General features: G+C 39.8%; 1 protein-coding gene across 32 annotated transcripts in view; it reads right to left on the bottom strand.

Annotated features, from left to right (window-relative positions):
* Positions 1 to 6083: 6083 nt before the first annotated feature.
* Positions 6084 to 16251, bottom strand: part of LOC143923390 (uncharacterized) — a 46045-nt gene continuing 35877 nt past the window's right edge. For 27 of the 32 annotated variants that reach the window (XM_077447023.1, XM_077447022.1, XM_077447039.1 and 24 more), the window contains 3 exons: positions 10070 to 10352; positions 8578 to 8771; positions 6084 to 6482 (listed from right to left, as the gene is read on the bottom strand). In XM_077447023.1, the coding sequence (XP_077303149.1) occupies positions 8578 to 8771; positions 10070 to 10352 (477 nt within the window). In that variant the 3' untranslated portion in view covers positions 6084 to 6482. Of the gene's footprint in view, positions 6483 to 8577; positions 8772 to 10069; positions 10353 to 16251 lie in introns of those variants that run through there. The other 5 variants (XM_077447016.1, XM_077447019.1, XM_077447029.1 and 2 more) reach the window with 2 other exon arrangements.

The raw sequence follows: 16251 nt of genomic DNA, 5'->3' as shown, positions 1-16251 counted from the left end.
TGCGATTATGGGCACGGTAATTCTGAGATTATGGGCATGGTGAGACTGCATTATGGGCACAGTAAGGCTGCGATTATGGGTACGGTAAGTCTGAGATTATGGGCATGGTGAGACTGCATTATGGGCACGGTAAGGCTGTGATTATGAGCATGATGAGACTGCATTATGGGCACAGTGAGGCTGCGAATATGGGCATGGTAAGTCTGAGATTATGGGCACGGTGAGACTGCATTATGGGCATGGTAAGGCTACAATTATGAGCACAGTAAGGCTGCGATTATGGGCATGGTAAAGCTGAGTTTATGATGTGTGACGTCCTAGCCATGCTCCGCTATGTCTGGCTTTGGCCGTTGCCATAACAATGGTGCTAAATCAGCTAAAAGTAGTTGGATCTGTATGTGCATTATAATTAATCAAAATTAGTCGATTGATCGAATAAAAAATAATTGATTAATCGAACACGAAAATTTTAATCAGTAACAGCCCTAATATATATATATATATATATATATATATATATATATATATATATATTTTTTTTTTTTTTTTTGCTAAACTACAGGCAGACAGATGAATATTTGTTGTTTCTTCCACATCAAGCCTTGATTTTTCTCTTGTTCAAGCAGTACAATATTATAAAGTGCTGAACTGAAAAAAAAATTGAATATACTTTAAATTTGTATCTAATATGTATTTTTTTTTTGTTACTTTGTCTTCAGATTTAGCAACAAATAAAACCAAAAATCTTAAAAAGTTAAAACTTATATGTATGCACAATACATTTATTTTTATTTTTTTACTAATTGCAGTTTCCTTTTTTTGAAATTCTTGTGTCATATGTTGCTGGATCTGATGCTAAAGCAAAAATAAAACAAGAAATATCAGATACAATTTGTGGTTTCTTTTCAGCTCAGTATTTAGGACTTTAGTATTTAGAAGACAAGTGACGTCAAGTGAGAATCTTTAGAGATGTGGTGATAAAAAACAGATTTTAAAAGATAAGATTAGATAGTATAGTGGAATTTTTTTTCCTTCTTATATGGAGTCGGTCTACATATGTACTTTGCTTTCTTCAATTGTGTAACAACAGAAAATAATCTGGAGTGAAACTACAATAAATTCCAACTAATAGACCGATATTCCCATTCTGTTTCCTGGTTAGTTCTTTATTGCTCTGCCTGTAAAACAGAATTTCAGGGACAGCCAATGCGGTGACTTCATGTTCAGGAATACTTCAGGAGGTGAAATTGTGACACGCAGAGGATGTGAGGGGTGGATTATTAGAAAGTGTGGTCACACATCTACACAATAATATAAAAGAAGTTCTTGCGCTCGGTGCACCCAAGATCAAGATTTAACTCAATAAACCATCAATCTATTTTCTGCAATCTATTTACTACCGACACTCGGAAAATGATCAAATCCTCCAAAAATATATAATGCGCTGTCCCTTTAAATTAAATCTTTTTTTGTTGTTTTTTTTTTGTTTGTTTCAATGTTTTTATTAAATAAACTGCATGTTACAAATAATAGGACCTGGGACCGAGCGCCATTACACTCTTGAAATACATTGTTAACAGCAGGGCTTTTTTTTCAGTGGGAACACGGGCGGACGCAGTTTCGGCACCTCCAGCACTGAATGTATGCAATAGCATGGGGTGTGGGATGTGCTGGAGGGTCTATTGATGATATAGTACCCCTGGAAGACGTCACCTTTGACGAAACGGTGTAGGGAGGAGCGGCGTGCTGATGTCATCATTATTCCACGCTTGTCCCGGAAGCGACGGGCAGCAATAGAGAGCCGGCTGGCTCAAATATACAATACATGCTTTTTCACATACGGCTAAATTGTAAGTGCATGATTGTCGCAATTTCTTTATATTAAAATGGTTTTATTGAATAACAATATGGGAGCTTTCCTATTTCTACATGGGTAATGAGTACTTATCAGTTACTCTGTGGGTGGCTGTGGTGAACGGTTGGAAAGTTTGGCAACATCTAGTCACCTTGAATAGTTGGGAGCATCTTGCTGATTTAAGTGGAGCATTTGGGATATATCTTGCTACCTTTGCACAAAGACCCTGGCTGGGGGATAAGCCACAGGTGTATTGGATCTCCTTAAAAAAGAGATCTAGCCAGCTGGTAAGCGGCAGTAATTTTATTGGTGGAGGATCTTTCCTTGGTGTACCCTGTCACATCTTTGTGGGTGTCATGTGTTGTGTCACTACTGAGGGCTGAAGAACCATCTTTCAATCTTTCAATCTTTGCTGTGGACTATCTAACGTTATTACATACATTTTCACAATCTGTTTAGCATATTTAACTACTAGAGATCCGTGCTATAGCTGAATGACGGCTACAGAGCGGACCTGCTTTGCCGGGACTATGTCTATTGACATCGTCCCGTGCACGAGCGGCCTGCGTGTTCCCCCAGACTCACTGGATTACAGATCGGAGTAAGGGGTAGGCCCCTTACCACGTGATCAGCTGTCAGCCAATGGCAGCTGATCATGTGATGACAACAGAGCCGGTAATTGGCCGATCACCGGGGGCCGCGAGAGGGACATCAGTCCCGATCATGGCGAGCTGGCGCCAGCTTATCAGTGCCCACCTGCCCCCTGCCAGTGCCACCTAAGAATAGGCAACAGTGCTGCACCTCAGTGCCAAATATCAGTGCCCATCAGTGTCATCTACCAGTGCCCATCAGTGCCTATCAGTGCCACCTATGAGAGCCGCCTATCAGTGCCACCTATCAGAGCCACCTATCAGTGCCACCTATCACCACCTATCAGTGTCCATCAGTCCCATCTTTAAGTGGTACCTATCAGTGCCCATCAGTGCCACCCATCAGTGCCACCCATCCGTACCACCCATCAGTGCCACCCATCAGTGCCATCTTATCTGTGCCCATCTTTGCCCATCAGTGCCACCTTATCTGTGCCCATCAGTACTGCCTTATCTGTCCCCAATCGTGCCACCTTATCTGTGCCTAACAGTGCCACCTTAATTGTGCCTATCAGTGCCCACCAATGCAGCCTATCAGTGCCCACCAGTGCCGCCTCATCAGTGCATATCAATGAAGGAGAAAAATGACCTGTTTGCAAAATTTGATAACAAACTATTAACTATATGGTTTTTTTTGCATTTTTTTTGTTTGTTTAGCAAAAAATAAAACTCCCAGCTGTAATTAAACACCACAAAAAGAAAGCTCTATTTGTGGGAAAAAAAATGATAAAAATTTCATTTGGGTACAGTGTTGTATGCCCGCGCAATTGTCATTCAAAGTGCATCAGTGTTGAAAGCTGAAAATTGGTCTGGGCAGGAGGGGGGTTTAAGTGCCCAGTAAGCAAGTGGTTAAGGAATCGTGCTGGACATTGATTTTTTTAATATACAACATGTATTTGTTTTACGTTGATATTTAGTTGCACAGTAGGATCATTGTTCTAATCAGTGCATTTTGACTTTATTTATGAAATAGGTATTTAACATTCACATATATTTTGTATATATATTATTCACATATATTAAAATGCATATAAATGTATAACTTTTTTGAAATGATTTTTTTCTGGATATTTTTGTTGATATCCTGGCTCTCAGGCTTCACATAAAACTCACAGGCTTCACATAAAAACACGCCGGCCACGGTATCTCACGGTCCGTCCGGTACGCGGTGACATCACACACTCTTCTAGTGTGTGATATCACCACATGTCGGCGGACCGTGAGATACCGTGGCCGGCGTGTTTTTATGTGAAACCTGTCATGTACTGCCTAAATGTAAGTGGATATAGCCATTTTTAATAAACCTTTCTGCTGTATTGCGCTATGAGCTTCTCTCTGCTCGCTTTCTATATGTGAGTGTTTGATGAGAGATCTAAGGATGGTATTAGAGCTGATCCTGTGTGATTTGATCCTATACAGAGTCATTTCCAGGATGCACATCCGGCATTGGTGCCACTTATTGCCAGATGGATAACATGCTTTTCTGATCTCTGTGACTCAAGATCCACACCAGTTAGTAAGCCGTTATCTTCTTTAAGCTCTTCGGGAAGGTCCCCCCCCCCCCCCACCCTTCTTACCAGGCCATTTTTGGCGATAAGGCACTGCGTTATTTTAACTGAAAACTGTGGGTTGTCATGCAACGCTGTACCCAAATAAAATTGTTATTTTTTTTCCCCACAAATAGAGTTTTCTTTTGGTGGTATTTGATCACCACTGCGGTTTTTATTGTTTGCGCTATAGACAAAAAAAGCGGCAATTTTGAAAAAAATTTTTTTTTTTTTACTTTCCGCTATAAAATATATCCAGTAAAGAAAAAAATTAAAAATCGATTTTCTTCATCAATTTAGGCCAATATGTATTCTGCTACATATTTTTGGTAAAAAATATCCCAACAAGTGCATATTGATTGGCTTGTGCAAAAGTTATCACGTCTACAATCTATGGGATGTTTTCATTTACTTATTAGTAATGGCGCTAATCAGAGATTTTTAGCGGGATTGCGACATTGCGGCCGAACATTGGAGACCTAACTGACACTTTTTATTTATTTTTTCTTTCAGAGTATTTATTGGCTTTGAACAGTAAAATAAACAGTAAGTGCAATCATTGCAAAGTTATAGATACAGTTCTTTATGGCAAAGATGCGGGGGTGTTATGGAACAAAATAGACAACCTGGCGCTGGCACTGTCAATTCAAAGTTTCTGACCCTTACTTAGACGTTTGAACTGGACCATTGGAAGAAGGCCTCTGGCACCCCAAATGAGAACAATCTGTGCCTGGAGGCTTCCCCCTCGATCCCACAAAATACTAAAGACCTTGTGGGCGGTAGAAAACTGTTAACGAGGTGCCATATTGCTCGGCAGGGGAGACTAAGTGACAGATTATCATTCCTGGTGCAGACCAGGCTAAAAGGCCATAATCAGTCAGAAAGTACTTACGAAGGGAGGAGAAAGGGGAGAAGAGGGTGAAAAGAAAGAGTCAGAGAAGAGTGAGATCTGATCTTAACGTGGGCGATCCGGGAGGATCTAACTGACAGTTTTTGGGGACCAGTGACACTAATACAGTGATCAGTGGCAAAAAAAAAATTACTGTCACTGTACTAATGACACCGGCAGGGAAGGGGTTAAACATCAAGGACGATCACAGGGTAAAATGTTCTGCTAGGGCAGGGATATGCAATTAGTGGACCTCCAGATGTTGCAAACAAAAGTCCCATCATACTTCTTGGTCTTAGTCTTGCTATGCCTCATGGGACTTGTAGTTCTGCAACAACTGGAGGTCCGCTAATTGCATATCCCTGTGCTAGGGGGTGCTTACTAACTGTTGGGGGAGGCACTTTGACTGGGGGAAGACAGAGAACCGTGTTCCTGCTTAGCTTCTCTATCTTCCCCTCTCACAGAATAGCAGTCTGCCTTTTTTACATGCGCCGACCTCCATTTTGCCTCTCCTGGGAACGATCGGTGGGTCCCGGCAGACATCAGGTCCACCGGACCCGCTGATTGACTCCAGCTGTGATTGGACACAGCGGGAACCCAATCCTTTTTGTGTTGCCAACTGTTTTAACTGGCATTTCTGAGGAATCATTCTGATTGTGCTGTTATTCAAATCTCAGTTGAACCATTACCTCCTTTGTACAACAATATCCTAACCAAAGTATTCCAGTAAACGTTAATAGAATAGAAATGTATTCAATGTTGTCTATTACTTAAAGGTGGTGTCTGAACCTAGAATATCAGGTGGGTTGGAATATTTACAGGGTCATGGTAGATGAGCAGGTAAATCCAAGCAGTACCCAAGGGGGCGGTGCTACATAATAAAAATGGAAAGTTCTACATAATAAAAATTGAAATTTCTACATAATAAAAATGGAAAGTACTACATAATAAAAATGGAAAGTACTACATAATAAAAATTGAAATTTCTACATAATAAAAATGGAAAGTGCTACATAATAAAAATGGAAAGTGCTACATAATAAAATGGAAATTTCTACATAATAAAAATGGAAAGGCTTTATTTAAAAATGTCATTAGCATGTTGATAAAGAGGAGAAGGAAGAACTAAGGAGTGCAAAATATAGGCAGATTAACTTTCAGCTTTAATTACAATATGGTACAGCAACTGTTTTAAACTGTTAAAGTTCCATGAAAAATTGAGCAAAGGTGAAATTATAATAAAAGCTCAAAATATGGCTTATTTTCCAGTAATTTCCCTTTAAGCTTGTTGACCCTCAATGTCTTCTCATTCTCAGACCACACCCTACGTCTTAGAACTTGCAGTGCCGATTGGTATTTTCCAATCTCTTGTCCTTGGACTGTCACCACTCTTGATGTTTGTACTGTTACAATCGAGTAATCCTTACTTCTTCATTCTGTATCGGTGGGATTTCAGCTTTTCATCCCCACATTGTGGCTGCCGGATGCATTGTCAGGACCCTTGTGAACATTTGAACTTTGCTTCATCATAGATGGAATTACTGTAAGAAACAGAAAGGAGTATATCTTTTCTTGTTTTCGTATGTAGTTATATTACAGGAGAAACCGTACAAACAATAACGAGGAAGATGTTGAAGAATTTCATTGCCCTGGTCCTGCTCACTTTTTTGTACTCTGTCTAAAAAAAAAAAAAAAAAATCTGAGTTTGGCAAGTGGTTAAGGTAAAAGCTATCTGTGCCCAGGGGCGGACTGACCATTGGGCCACTCTGGCTCTGCCCGAGGGCCCCATGCCACTAGGGGGCCCCATCAGGGTTGCCAGCCTCAGTAAAACCAGGGACAGTATGTAAAAAACTGTGTTTTTTTTTTTGCATCTGTCTGAAATGTCTCTTACTGACATCCTTACTGACAGGTACTGGAGAGGCGGGGCAGCTAAAATCCAGAGATTATAGCTGCCCCGCCTCTCCAGTACCTTCTCAGCCAATAGAAACATGTCTGTGTATACTGTGTGTGTGTGTGTGTGTGTATACTGTGTGGCCCCATAATCTCTGATTGCCTGGGGGCCTCATAATCTCATATTGCCCGGGGGCCCCATGAGTTGTCAGTCTGCCCCTGTCTGTGCCCTTATGGCCAGGTGATGACCTTAACCCTCCTTTACCTGTATGGATGTCAAAGGGATGGGAAGTGAGGGAAACATTCCCAGTGAGATAAATCAAAGACAAAAGTACAAACCTGAAATGTTTTCTCATTCCCACAAAAATTAAAAAAAAAAGCATTGGGGTAAATTGACCAAAACTGCAGAATGCAAAACCTGGTGCAGCTTTGCATAGAAACCAATTTGTTTCCAGGTTTTATTGTCAAAGCTTAATTGAACAAGCTGAATTTAGAAGCTGATTGGCTACCATACAGAGCTGCACCAGATTCTGAGTGCTCCAGTTTTCGTAAACCTCCCCCATTGTGCTTTCAGCCAGACTTTAAAAAGGCTTGTAAACGTATACATTCTTAAAGCAGGTAGAAATAAATTATGGTATCTACGATCTTTTTGATATCTTAAAAAAAAAAATTGATATCTTAAAAATAGTTGTTCTAGACTAAATATAGGTGAGTCACATTACACAAATATGTGTAGCACCCTCAAAGTTATGTTTCTGGATTGTTAGGCAAATGTAATTAATTTTGGCTCCTCTGTAATCAGTGGATCAGTTGTTGATTTCTTTTGGCTGTTCTGGATTTCACAGGCTGAAGGGCTGATTACTCTCCCCTGCCTTTTGGAGCTTTATAGAACATAGGTAGTGAAACAAGGCAAATGGGCAGCATGAATATACCCTATAGGGTGCTGCAGACAATCCCTGAGAATTTAGACCCTGAAGGCATCTGAGGAGCACATAGGTAGTCTGAGCTTTAGAACAGCAGGGTCCTGTTGAAGTGATTCTACCTGTCCAAGTAGGGTGGCTAACCAACCCTCCCCCCCCAGCCATTTTCCTGATTCAAGCTGTTGTTCATCGAGGTCCTGGCTGTGGCAAAGTCAGAGGGCCAACACCTCAAAGTATCTCTGACACCTGGAGACTTTGCCTAATGGTTCCAGTCCATGCAGCCTCACTAGCATGTATCCGGAGGACCTTGAATGGACACAGCTGCTCCCCTGGCCTCATGAGTACTGACTTTACTATAAGATCCTGGTGACTGCATACTATTGGGATTGCTGGGCAAAGCAGTTCCTCTCCTGGGAGGGGGTCTCTACCTCTGGCCTCCCTTATTCTCTCGTGGGGGAACTGTACCCTGAAATTTAGTAGAAGATTTGTCTTTGGAGATTGCAACCTAAATAAATGTCTTCTCCAGTTATCATTGGTGGTCCTTGAGTATCCCATATCACCCTACAGCCACTCCAAATATATTCAGCAATAAATCGCAAAAATACATCCTCTAGCCTGCAAATTATGTCAGGTGGCCTGAACTGTGCTCTGTGTGTGCAAGAATGATGAGGCCCAGACACGATCGTAATATCCGACAGAATGATTCCGTCAGACCTTTTCTGCCGGAAAGTTTGTTGCTAAACACACCAGACCACCAATTATTCACTACTAAATCCCCTATTTATGTAAAATGAAAGAAATTACAGGATTCAGAAAAAAAAATTACCTATGGATGATGTAATTGGTTTAGACTTTTCAGTTTTTCTACAAGCTGCATTTTCTCAGCTTTCTCCATGCGTGATATGAGGAGAAGGTCACTGGCCAAACTTTTAATACTGGGCTGATTCTCCAGGATTCTTTTCTTCTCCTGATCACTGCTGTCCTCCAGATCATCAATCACCACTATCACATTGTCCTTTCCTAAATACACAGAGGACATCAATAATCAATATAAGTACTGTTCATTTGTTGTGTATACTATTTGTATACTTATCTCTTTGGCCAACACCCAAATGCCCTCAATTATCTCTACATGTAATCAGAATAGTTTTGATTATGAATGGCCTTTTCTACATTTACCCACCTAGGTTACAAATCCGTGGTGGTGCGTCCAAAAAGGGCACAGGAGTGCCGCCCCCTCTCTCCTTTCACCTTTCTTTCTCTCTCTGCCTAGACAAATGATGTCATATTTCCCAGGTGTCTTTAGGAGGGGAGGAGGGTTTTTCTAAGCTAAGCGCACTCTCCTTTCTGCATGCCTGAGCTAGGGCCAGATGGATTCCAGGAAGTAAATGCTACATGAATCACCTGCCCTTGGTCAAGATGGCCACACCAGAAATGCTGGCTGGGGGTTCAAGACAATCTCTCAGCAAAACAATGCACAGAGACATGGATGGATAGGTAAGTTTTCTTTGAATATTAAAGATGAATTAAATAGCATTTTTGGTTTGTGGTGCTCAGATGCAGTGTAGTTCCACTTTAAGCTGTGGTCTTGCTGCCCACTTAAAATCCAATATACATCTGGATGGGGCTGTAAACATGCTGTGGCCAGGCATGATTTGCATTGTAGATGTGGCAAATTTAAAGTAGAACTATATTCAAAACATTTGTTTTCTTACTCATTTTTTGGATAGAGTAATGAAGGGTTATAACCCCTGTAAGTTTTATTTTTGCCATATGTGTCCCAATGGGGAGATGTCTCTTCACTTCCTGTCCCATAGCCAAACAGGAAGTATGAGGGGATCCTTGCAAATTATGAGAATCTCTTGGGGCCCCCCCAGATCACCAGAACTAGTGTCCCCATTGGAATATTTTTTCCTCTATTTCTGTTCTGGGGACAACCCAAAATTTGGGATTTTCTTCTACTTTCACTTTCGATGTTAATGGTAAACAGGACACATAGAGCGGGGGGGGGGGGGGGGGGTCTCTCTAATGGGGGCACAGACAGCAATACAAGAGAGAGGTGTTCAAATCCCTCTCCACTCTATCCAAAATATATAATGTGGCTTGTCAAGGAGTATTACCTGTTAAGCTCACCCATGGTCCCCACCACAAGCAAGCAAAGCATTTGACTTGGCGTTGTGGCACCTTAGTCCCATTCAAAATTGCTGTTCGGCAGTTCAGCTCCTGAACGCATGGAAACCGCAGCTTAGTCACTTTCTAGAAAGTGACCCATTGCAGATCACTTTTCAGAGAATGCTGTCATGTGCACCTAGCCTTACCGAGCATCTGTTCAAGATAACCCAGCTCTTCATCATACAGGGAATCATTGACGTTGGTGATGTTCACTCTTCCTCGGTTCTTGGTGTGATACAGAATCCCCAATGTGCACTCAGACAAATCGTCTATAAACCTTTGGAATCCATTGTTGGAAATGTAACAAGGTTTAACATCTTGAATGCTATTTCTGAAATTTTCGGATGTCAGGAGTTCCACCAGCCAGGAGTAATCCTCATCAGAAGATCTGGAGAAGATCCCAACGCTGTGTTTTTTACCTGGTTGCTGCTGACATATGGAAAGATGGATCAGTACTAAGACTGACACATTGGGGGAAAGTTTGGAATACATTGATGCAATTATATAGCCTTGAAGGGAAAAGAAAAAGCCTGAATTGTGCAAACTATCCCAAATAGACAATTTATTATAAACCAGAAGGTTTTGGGTATATAATGGGCTATGTAGAAACTGTTGCACCATCTTTTGAGGAACCTTTCCCAGTTGGCACATCACAAGGGATTTCTCAATGAAAAAACATTTCATTTGGACCCATAACATTAGAAAATCAATGTATTTCAATCAGGTATTATCCTCATCATTGTGGAGCATTAATATCAATGTCATGAATTCTAACCCGTCTGGTGGTAAGAGTGTGCAACACTAGTGAGCTTTTATTTTTCTGTTGCGACTTTCTCTTAAAGCTCAATTCCAGCCAAACCGTCTTGTTTGGTTTTGGATGGAGTGGGGGAAGGGTTAGAGACTGTTAAATTTCCCATCAGGATATTGAAATGTAACCACTTTGGAAGGAAATATTAGGATATATTAAGTAGATTACGAACATAGATCTGCCTGAGGAACCATGGACATGTTTATTCCATGGGGTAGATGGACCAATAAAAGAATAGAGAAATTCAAATGATAGCACACATGATAAATGCTGCAAAAAGCCTGATACCCAAAAAATGGAAAGATAGCCCAAAAATTTTAGAATGGTATGACAAAATAGAAGAGACATTCAACATGGAACGTCTAAGCCCCTGTACACACGGTCGGAGATTCCGACAACCAAATCCGTCGGATTTTGTCCGACAGATTTTGTCCGAAACTGTTGCATACACACGGTCGGACAAAGTTGTCGAAAAATCCGACGTGATGACGTTATTTCGTTACGACGGGACTACGTTCAGGCTAGTAGCCAATAGCTTTGATGTAGGAATTTGATCTGAGCATGCGTGGCACTTTGTCCGATCGGAATTCTCTACACATGATCGGAGTATGTCCGATCGGAGAATTTTGTCAGAAAATTTTACCAACAAGTTGGAAAACTTGGTCCGTCGAATACTCCGGAAGTCCGATGTAGACCACACACAGTCGGAATATCCAACAAAACGGTCCAATCGGACACATTCCGTCGGAATCTCTGACCGTGTGTACAAGGGCTTAGACATAGTCGAGAAGAGAGTAGAGAGGGATTTATAAAGAGATGGGAAAAGTGGAAAAAGTTTAAATTGACGAAGGAATACAGTGAGGTAAAAAGTGCCTAGAGAAGGGGGGGAACGAGACATCCTAGGAGGGGGGAGAGAGGGGAGAAGGGGTGGGGGGGTTTGGGGTGGGGGAGGTGTGAGAAGGGGGGAATGGGGATTATGGTATTGGAAATAAAGTATGTTAATGTATATCCCTATTTGTAGGGAAAATCTTTTGTATAAAGTGACTCTTAGAGAGATTTCCCATCAGGATATGAATCTTGACCACTTTTGAATGACAATTGCACAGTCATGCAACACTGTACCCATAAAAAAAAAAAATTATCATTATTTTTCACACAAATAGAACTTTCTTTTGGTGATATTTAATGACCACTGGGGGTTTTATTAATTTTTTGGTGGTCAAAATGTATTCCGCTACATTTCTTTGGTAAAAAAATAACCCAAATCAGTGTATATTATTTAGTCTGTAGGAAAGTTATAGAGTCTATAATCTATGGGATATATCTGAAAATTGATCAATCCTGATCTACTGATGTGGATGTGTACGCGCTTTGGCGAACACCGTAGATTCATAGAGAAACAAATAGAGAAGCATAGTGTTCCACGCCATTTTAACCACTTGTGGACCGCCTAATGGGGATGTACGTCCTTTTTTTGAAGAGGGATATCTCGGTAACGGCAGCAGCTGCTGCCACAACCGAGATATCCATCTCTTCAGGAGGCGGTCGGCTGTACGATAACGGTGGTCTCCGCGGCGGATTCGCCGCGAGATCACCACTATCGGCGGCGGGAGAGGTGCCACCCCCCTCCCGCCGCCCTCCCGCACCTTCCGCCACTTACCGGAGCCGTCAGTAGCGGCGGAGGCGATCGGGTCCTCTTCCTAGCTGGGCATAGAGACAAGTGAGGCTAAGATGGCCCCCACTCGTCTCTATACCATAGGAGGGCGGAAGCGACGTCAAAACGTCACTTCCGCCCATACCTCTTAAAGGTATATTTTTTTTTAAATGTCAGATTTTCTTTTTTTTTTTTTTTTTTTTGCATTTTAGCCCAAATATGAGATCTGAGGATTTTTGACCCCAGATCTCATATTTAAGAGGACCTGTCATGCTTTTTTCTATTACAATGGATGTTTACATTCCTTGTAATAGGAATAAAAGTGATCCATTTTTTTTTTTTTAAAACAGTGTAAAAATAAATAAAATCAATTAAAATAAAATAAAAATTTTTTTAAAAAACACCCCGTCACGACGAGCTTGCGCACAGAAGCGGGCGCATACGTGAGTAGCGCCCGCATATGAAAACGGTGGTCAAACCACACATGTGAGGTATCGCCGCGATCGGTAGAATGAGAGCAATAATTCTAGCCCTAGACCTCCTCTGTAACGCAAAAAATGCAACCTGTAGAATTTTTTAAATGTCGCTTATGGAGATTTTTGAGGCTAAAAGTTTGACGCCATTCCACGAGCGGGCACAATTTTGAAGCGTGACATGTTGGGTATCAATTTACTTGGCATACCATTATCTTTCACAATATAAAAAAAATTGGGCTAATTTTACTGTTGTCTTATTTTTTTATTCAAAAAAGTGCATTTTTTCAAAAAAAAGTGCGCTTGTAAGACGGTGTAAAAAAAAGTATTTCAATGACTGCCATTTTATTCTCTAGGGTGTTAGAAAAAAAAACAATATAAAATGTTTGGGGGTTCTAAGTAATTTTCTAGCAAAAAAAACTGTTTTAAACATGAAAACACCAAATCTGAAAAAGAGGCCTGGTCCTTAAGTGGTTAAATATTCACACGGGGGTAGCACAAAAGGCTTGGAGCTATTTGGCATATATATATGAGTCTATACCTATGTCAATTCCAGGAGGTGAAAGGTTTACCCGTTTATGTAAAGGGGAGTTCTTCTGGATATTTACCTTGAATAGCAAGACACCTGAGGGGCTCAACAAGGAGCTAGGGGATAGGTACCCTGATCTAAAAATGTCATCCACATTTTAATAAAAATAACATCATAAATGTGTAGTTTGGGGCCCTGGAAACAAAATAAATTAAATTTGAATTGATAATACATTTTTTTTAATTAATTGCCAAACTTCATATTATAATTGAACAGATTCGTAATGTAATATTAATTGTATTTGTAATTTTAATTTTGGTTTATTTTCATTTTTATTTTATTTTATTTATTTGTATATTTATTTTGGTAAAATCGGATTAAAACAGAGTAAATAAAATGTAATAAAATTACATTTAAACTATATTCAAACTTTATATTAAAATTAATAGTATTAGAGTTGACTATGGATGAATGACAAATACCATAAATATCATAAAAATTATAATGGTTCTCTCTTTTTTAAATGTAAACGGATGTGTTTGTTCTCGATGTGATTTATATTTAATATCGCTAGTATTACTGCAATTATGATTGTGATCTTTATATTTTATAATTTGTGGCAGTAATGTGATTGTTTTTATTCATTTTAAAATTATTTTTAAAAGAATAATGTACTGTAGGGTCGTTTCGCTAAAGTTTCTGCTTCTTTACCCATCCCCTCCAATAATTAATTTATGTGAACCCCATACTCCCGGCTTATTTCATCATATTACTTGTTCCATGGCGGGCCTTAAGGTTTTGCATATTATGAGGGTAAATTGAGAAATTGGAAATTGGAAAGGTGTGACCTGAAGAAGGAGGCTGTGCCTCCGAAACCTGTTGTCATAGCAACCGGCTGCTCGCTCGTTTGAGGAGACGATCCACCTGTAATCCCTCCCCATTGCGACCGTGATTGACGTCATGCAGCACCAGCTGGTCTGTGCGCATGCGCAGCTCCCAGCCAGGACCATCAGCCGAGAAATCATCTCTGTTTGTGAGTGCAATCTTTTTAAATGTATGAATTTAATTAAATAAACGTTATCACACTAAGGCAGTCGTGCTCTCTCTCTCTTTTTATATATATGTTACTAATCTACCGATGGCCTATCTCATTTCTTGAGGCCCAAAAATGTCAGGACAATACAAATACCCCCCAAATGACCCCTTTTTTTTGTAAAGTAGACAGTGCAAGGTATTTAGTAATAGGCATGGAGAGTTTTTTGATGTTGTAATTGTCTGTCACAATTTTTCGGAAAAAAAAATAAAAAAATTGTCACTATATAGTGCAGTACAGTGTTATCATATAACGAGTGTGGCGCTAATCAGTATGTAAAAAAATAAAATAATTGTGACAATTTTTTTTTTCATTTTCCTAAAACACGTTTTTCAATTTTTTTCTATATTTACATTTTTTGTTATAACAGTGTGACCAGAGCAATGCTGTTACAATAGTAATACTGTACTACTCTGGAGAAGTGATCAGGATTTTTTTTTTCCCACATTATGATTGCTTATGCCAATGAATTTCAATACTATAAGCAACCATTTTTTACTGCATGAAACTGGATTATTTGGTGTCATGGTACAGATGCACAAATGGTGCCTTCTGATAGAACATCCTATGATGTCCTCTCAGTAGGACAAAAGGCCCGCCTGGCCATCAATCTGCTATAGGCCAGGGCGGAAAGGCGTTAATAGTGACAAAGACATCATTTATGTATTTTATGTGTCTGTGGCTGGGGTAACTTTGGGTGTGCAAAATGTGGGGTCAAGAGATTCAGCACATACTATTAGACATGTGCACACTAAAATATTTTGTTTCGGAATTTCGTTTTCATCCGAAAAATACATTAATTTAGTTACTCCCGAAATTCGTTTTTATTTATTTTGTTTCAGAATTTCGTTTTAGTCCGAAAAATAAATGTACTTAGTTACTCCCAAAATTCGTTTTTATTTATTTTGTTTCATTAAAAAATGCATTCGTCCGAAAATCTGAAATAATTAAGGTGGAATCTGTCATTGAAGGCTTATGGTGTCTGTCGAATGTTCTAAGAAGTTTTGACGGAGCAGCTAAACTGTACGACGCCGCAATCGTACATTTCCAGTCGAATGTTCCGCCTACAAGCTATAGTAGAATTCTAATGTTGTATGACACTAGTAATAATTATATTTATTAATTATTATTACTAGTCAACCAACATTAGTATTCTTCTATAGCCTATGGGCGGAGCATTTCACCATAAATGTCCGCTTGGGGCAACTGCTTTGTCTAATCTTCATGTTAAATCTTTTCTCTCTATGTCGAATAATCTTGGACTAATAGAGTTAGGTTAGGCACGTTCGAACTTTTTTGCTATTGTCTTTATAATGTCGAAATCTTTTCTCTCTATGTCAAATCTTTTCTCTCTATGTTGAATCTTTTCTCTCTATGTCGAATCTCTTCTCTCTATGTCGAAATCTTTTCTCTCTATGTCGAATCTTTTCTCTCTATGTCGAATAATCTTGGACTAATAGAGCTAAGGTTAGGCACATTCGACCACGGGTTCGATGGATACAGATCACTATTGTCAGCGTCATGTCGAATCTCCTATCTATATCCAACTGTTGTCACAATGAAAACGAAAATAAAGCATTTGTTTATGTCGGATCTTTCGTTTTTTGGATTCTGCACGTTCCTTACCGTTTGTTAAAATGATAACAAAAATACCAGAGATTCAGACGAAAATGCATTCAGACGAAAACAAATGCACATGTCTACATACTATAGATTACAACTAATATTTTTCAGGTATTGAGACAATTGGAAGATTCTATGTGACTCCCTT

The sequence above is a fragment of the Lithobates pipiens genome, unplaced genomic scaffold (assembly GCF_037356315.1).
Source record: "Lithobates pipiens isolate NorthernLeopardFrog02 unplaced genomic scaffold, aLitPip1_a1.2 Scaffold_22, whole genome shotgun sequence".
Taxonomy (NCBI): domain Eukaryota; kingdom Metazoa; phylum Chordata; class Amphibia; order Anura; family Ranidae; genus Lithobates; species Lithobates pipiens.
This window is presented reverse-complemented; position numbering and strand designations above follow the sequence as displayed.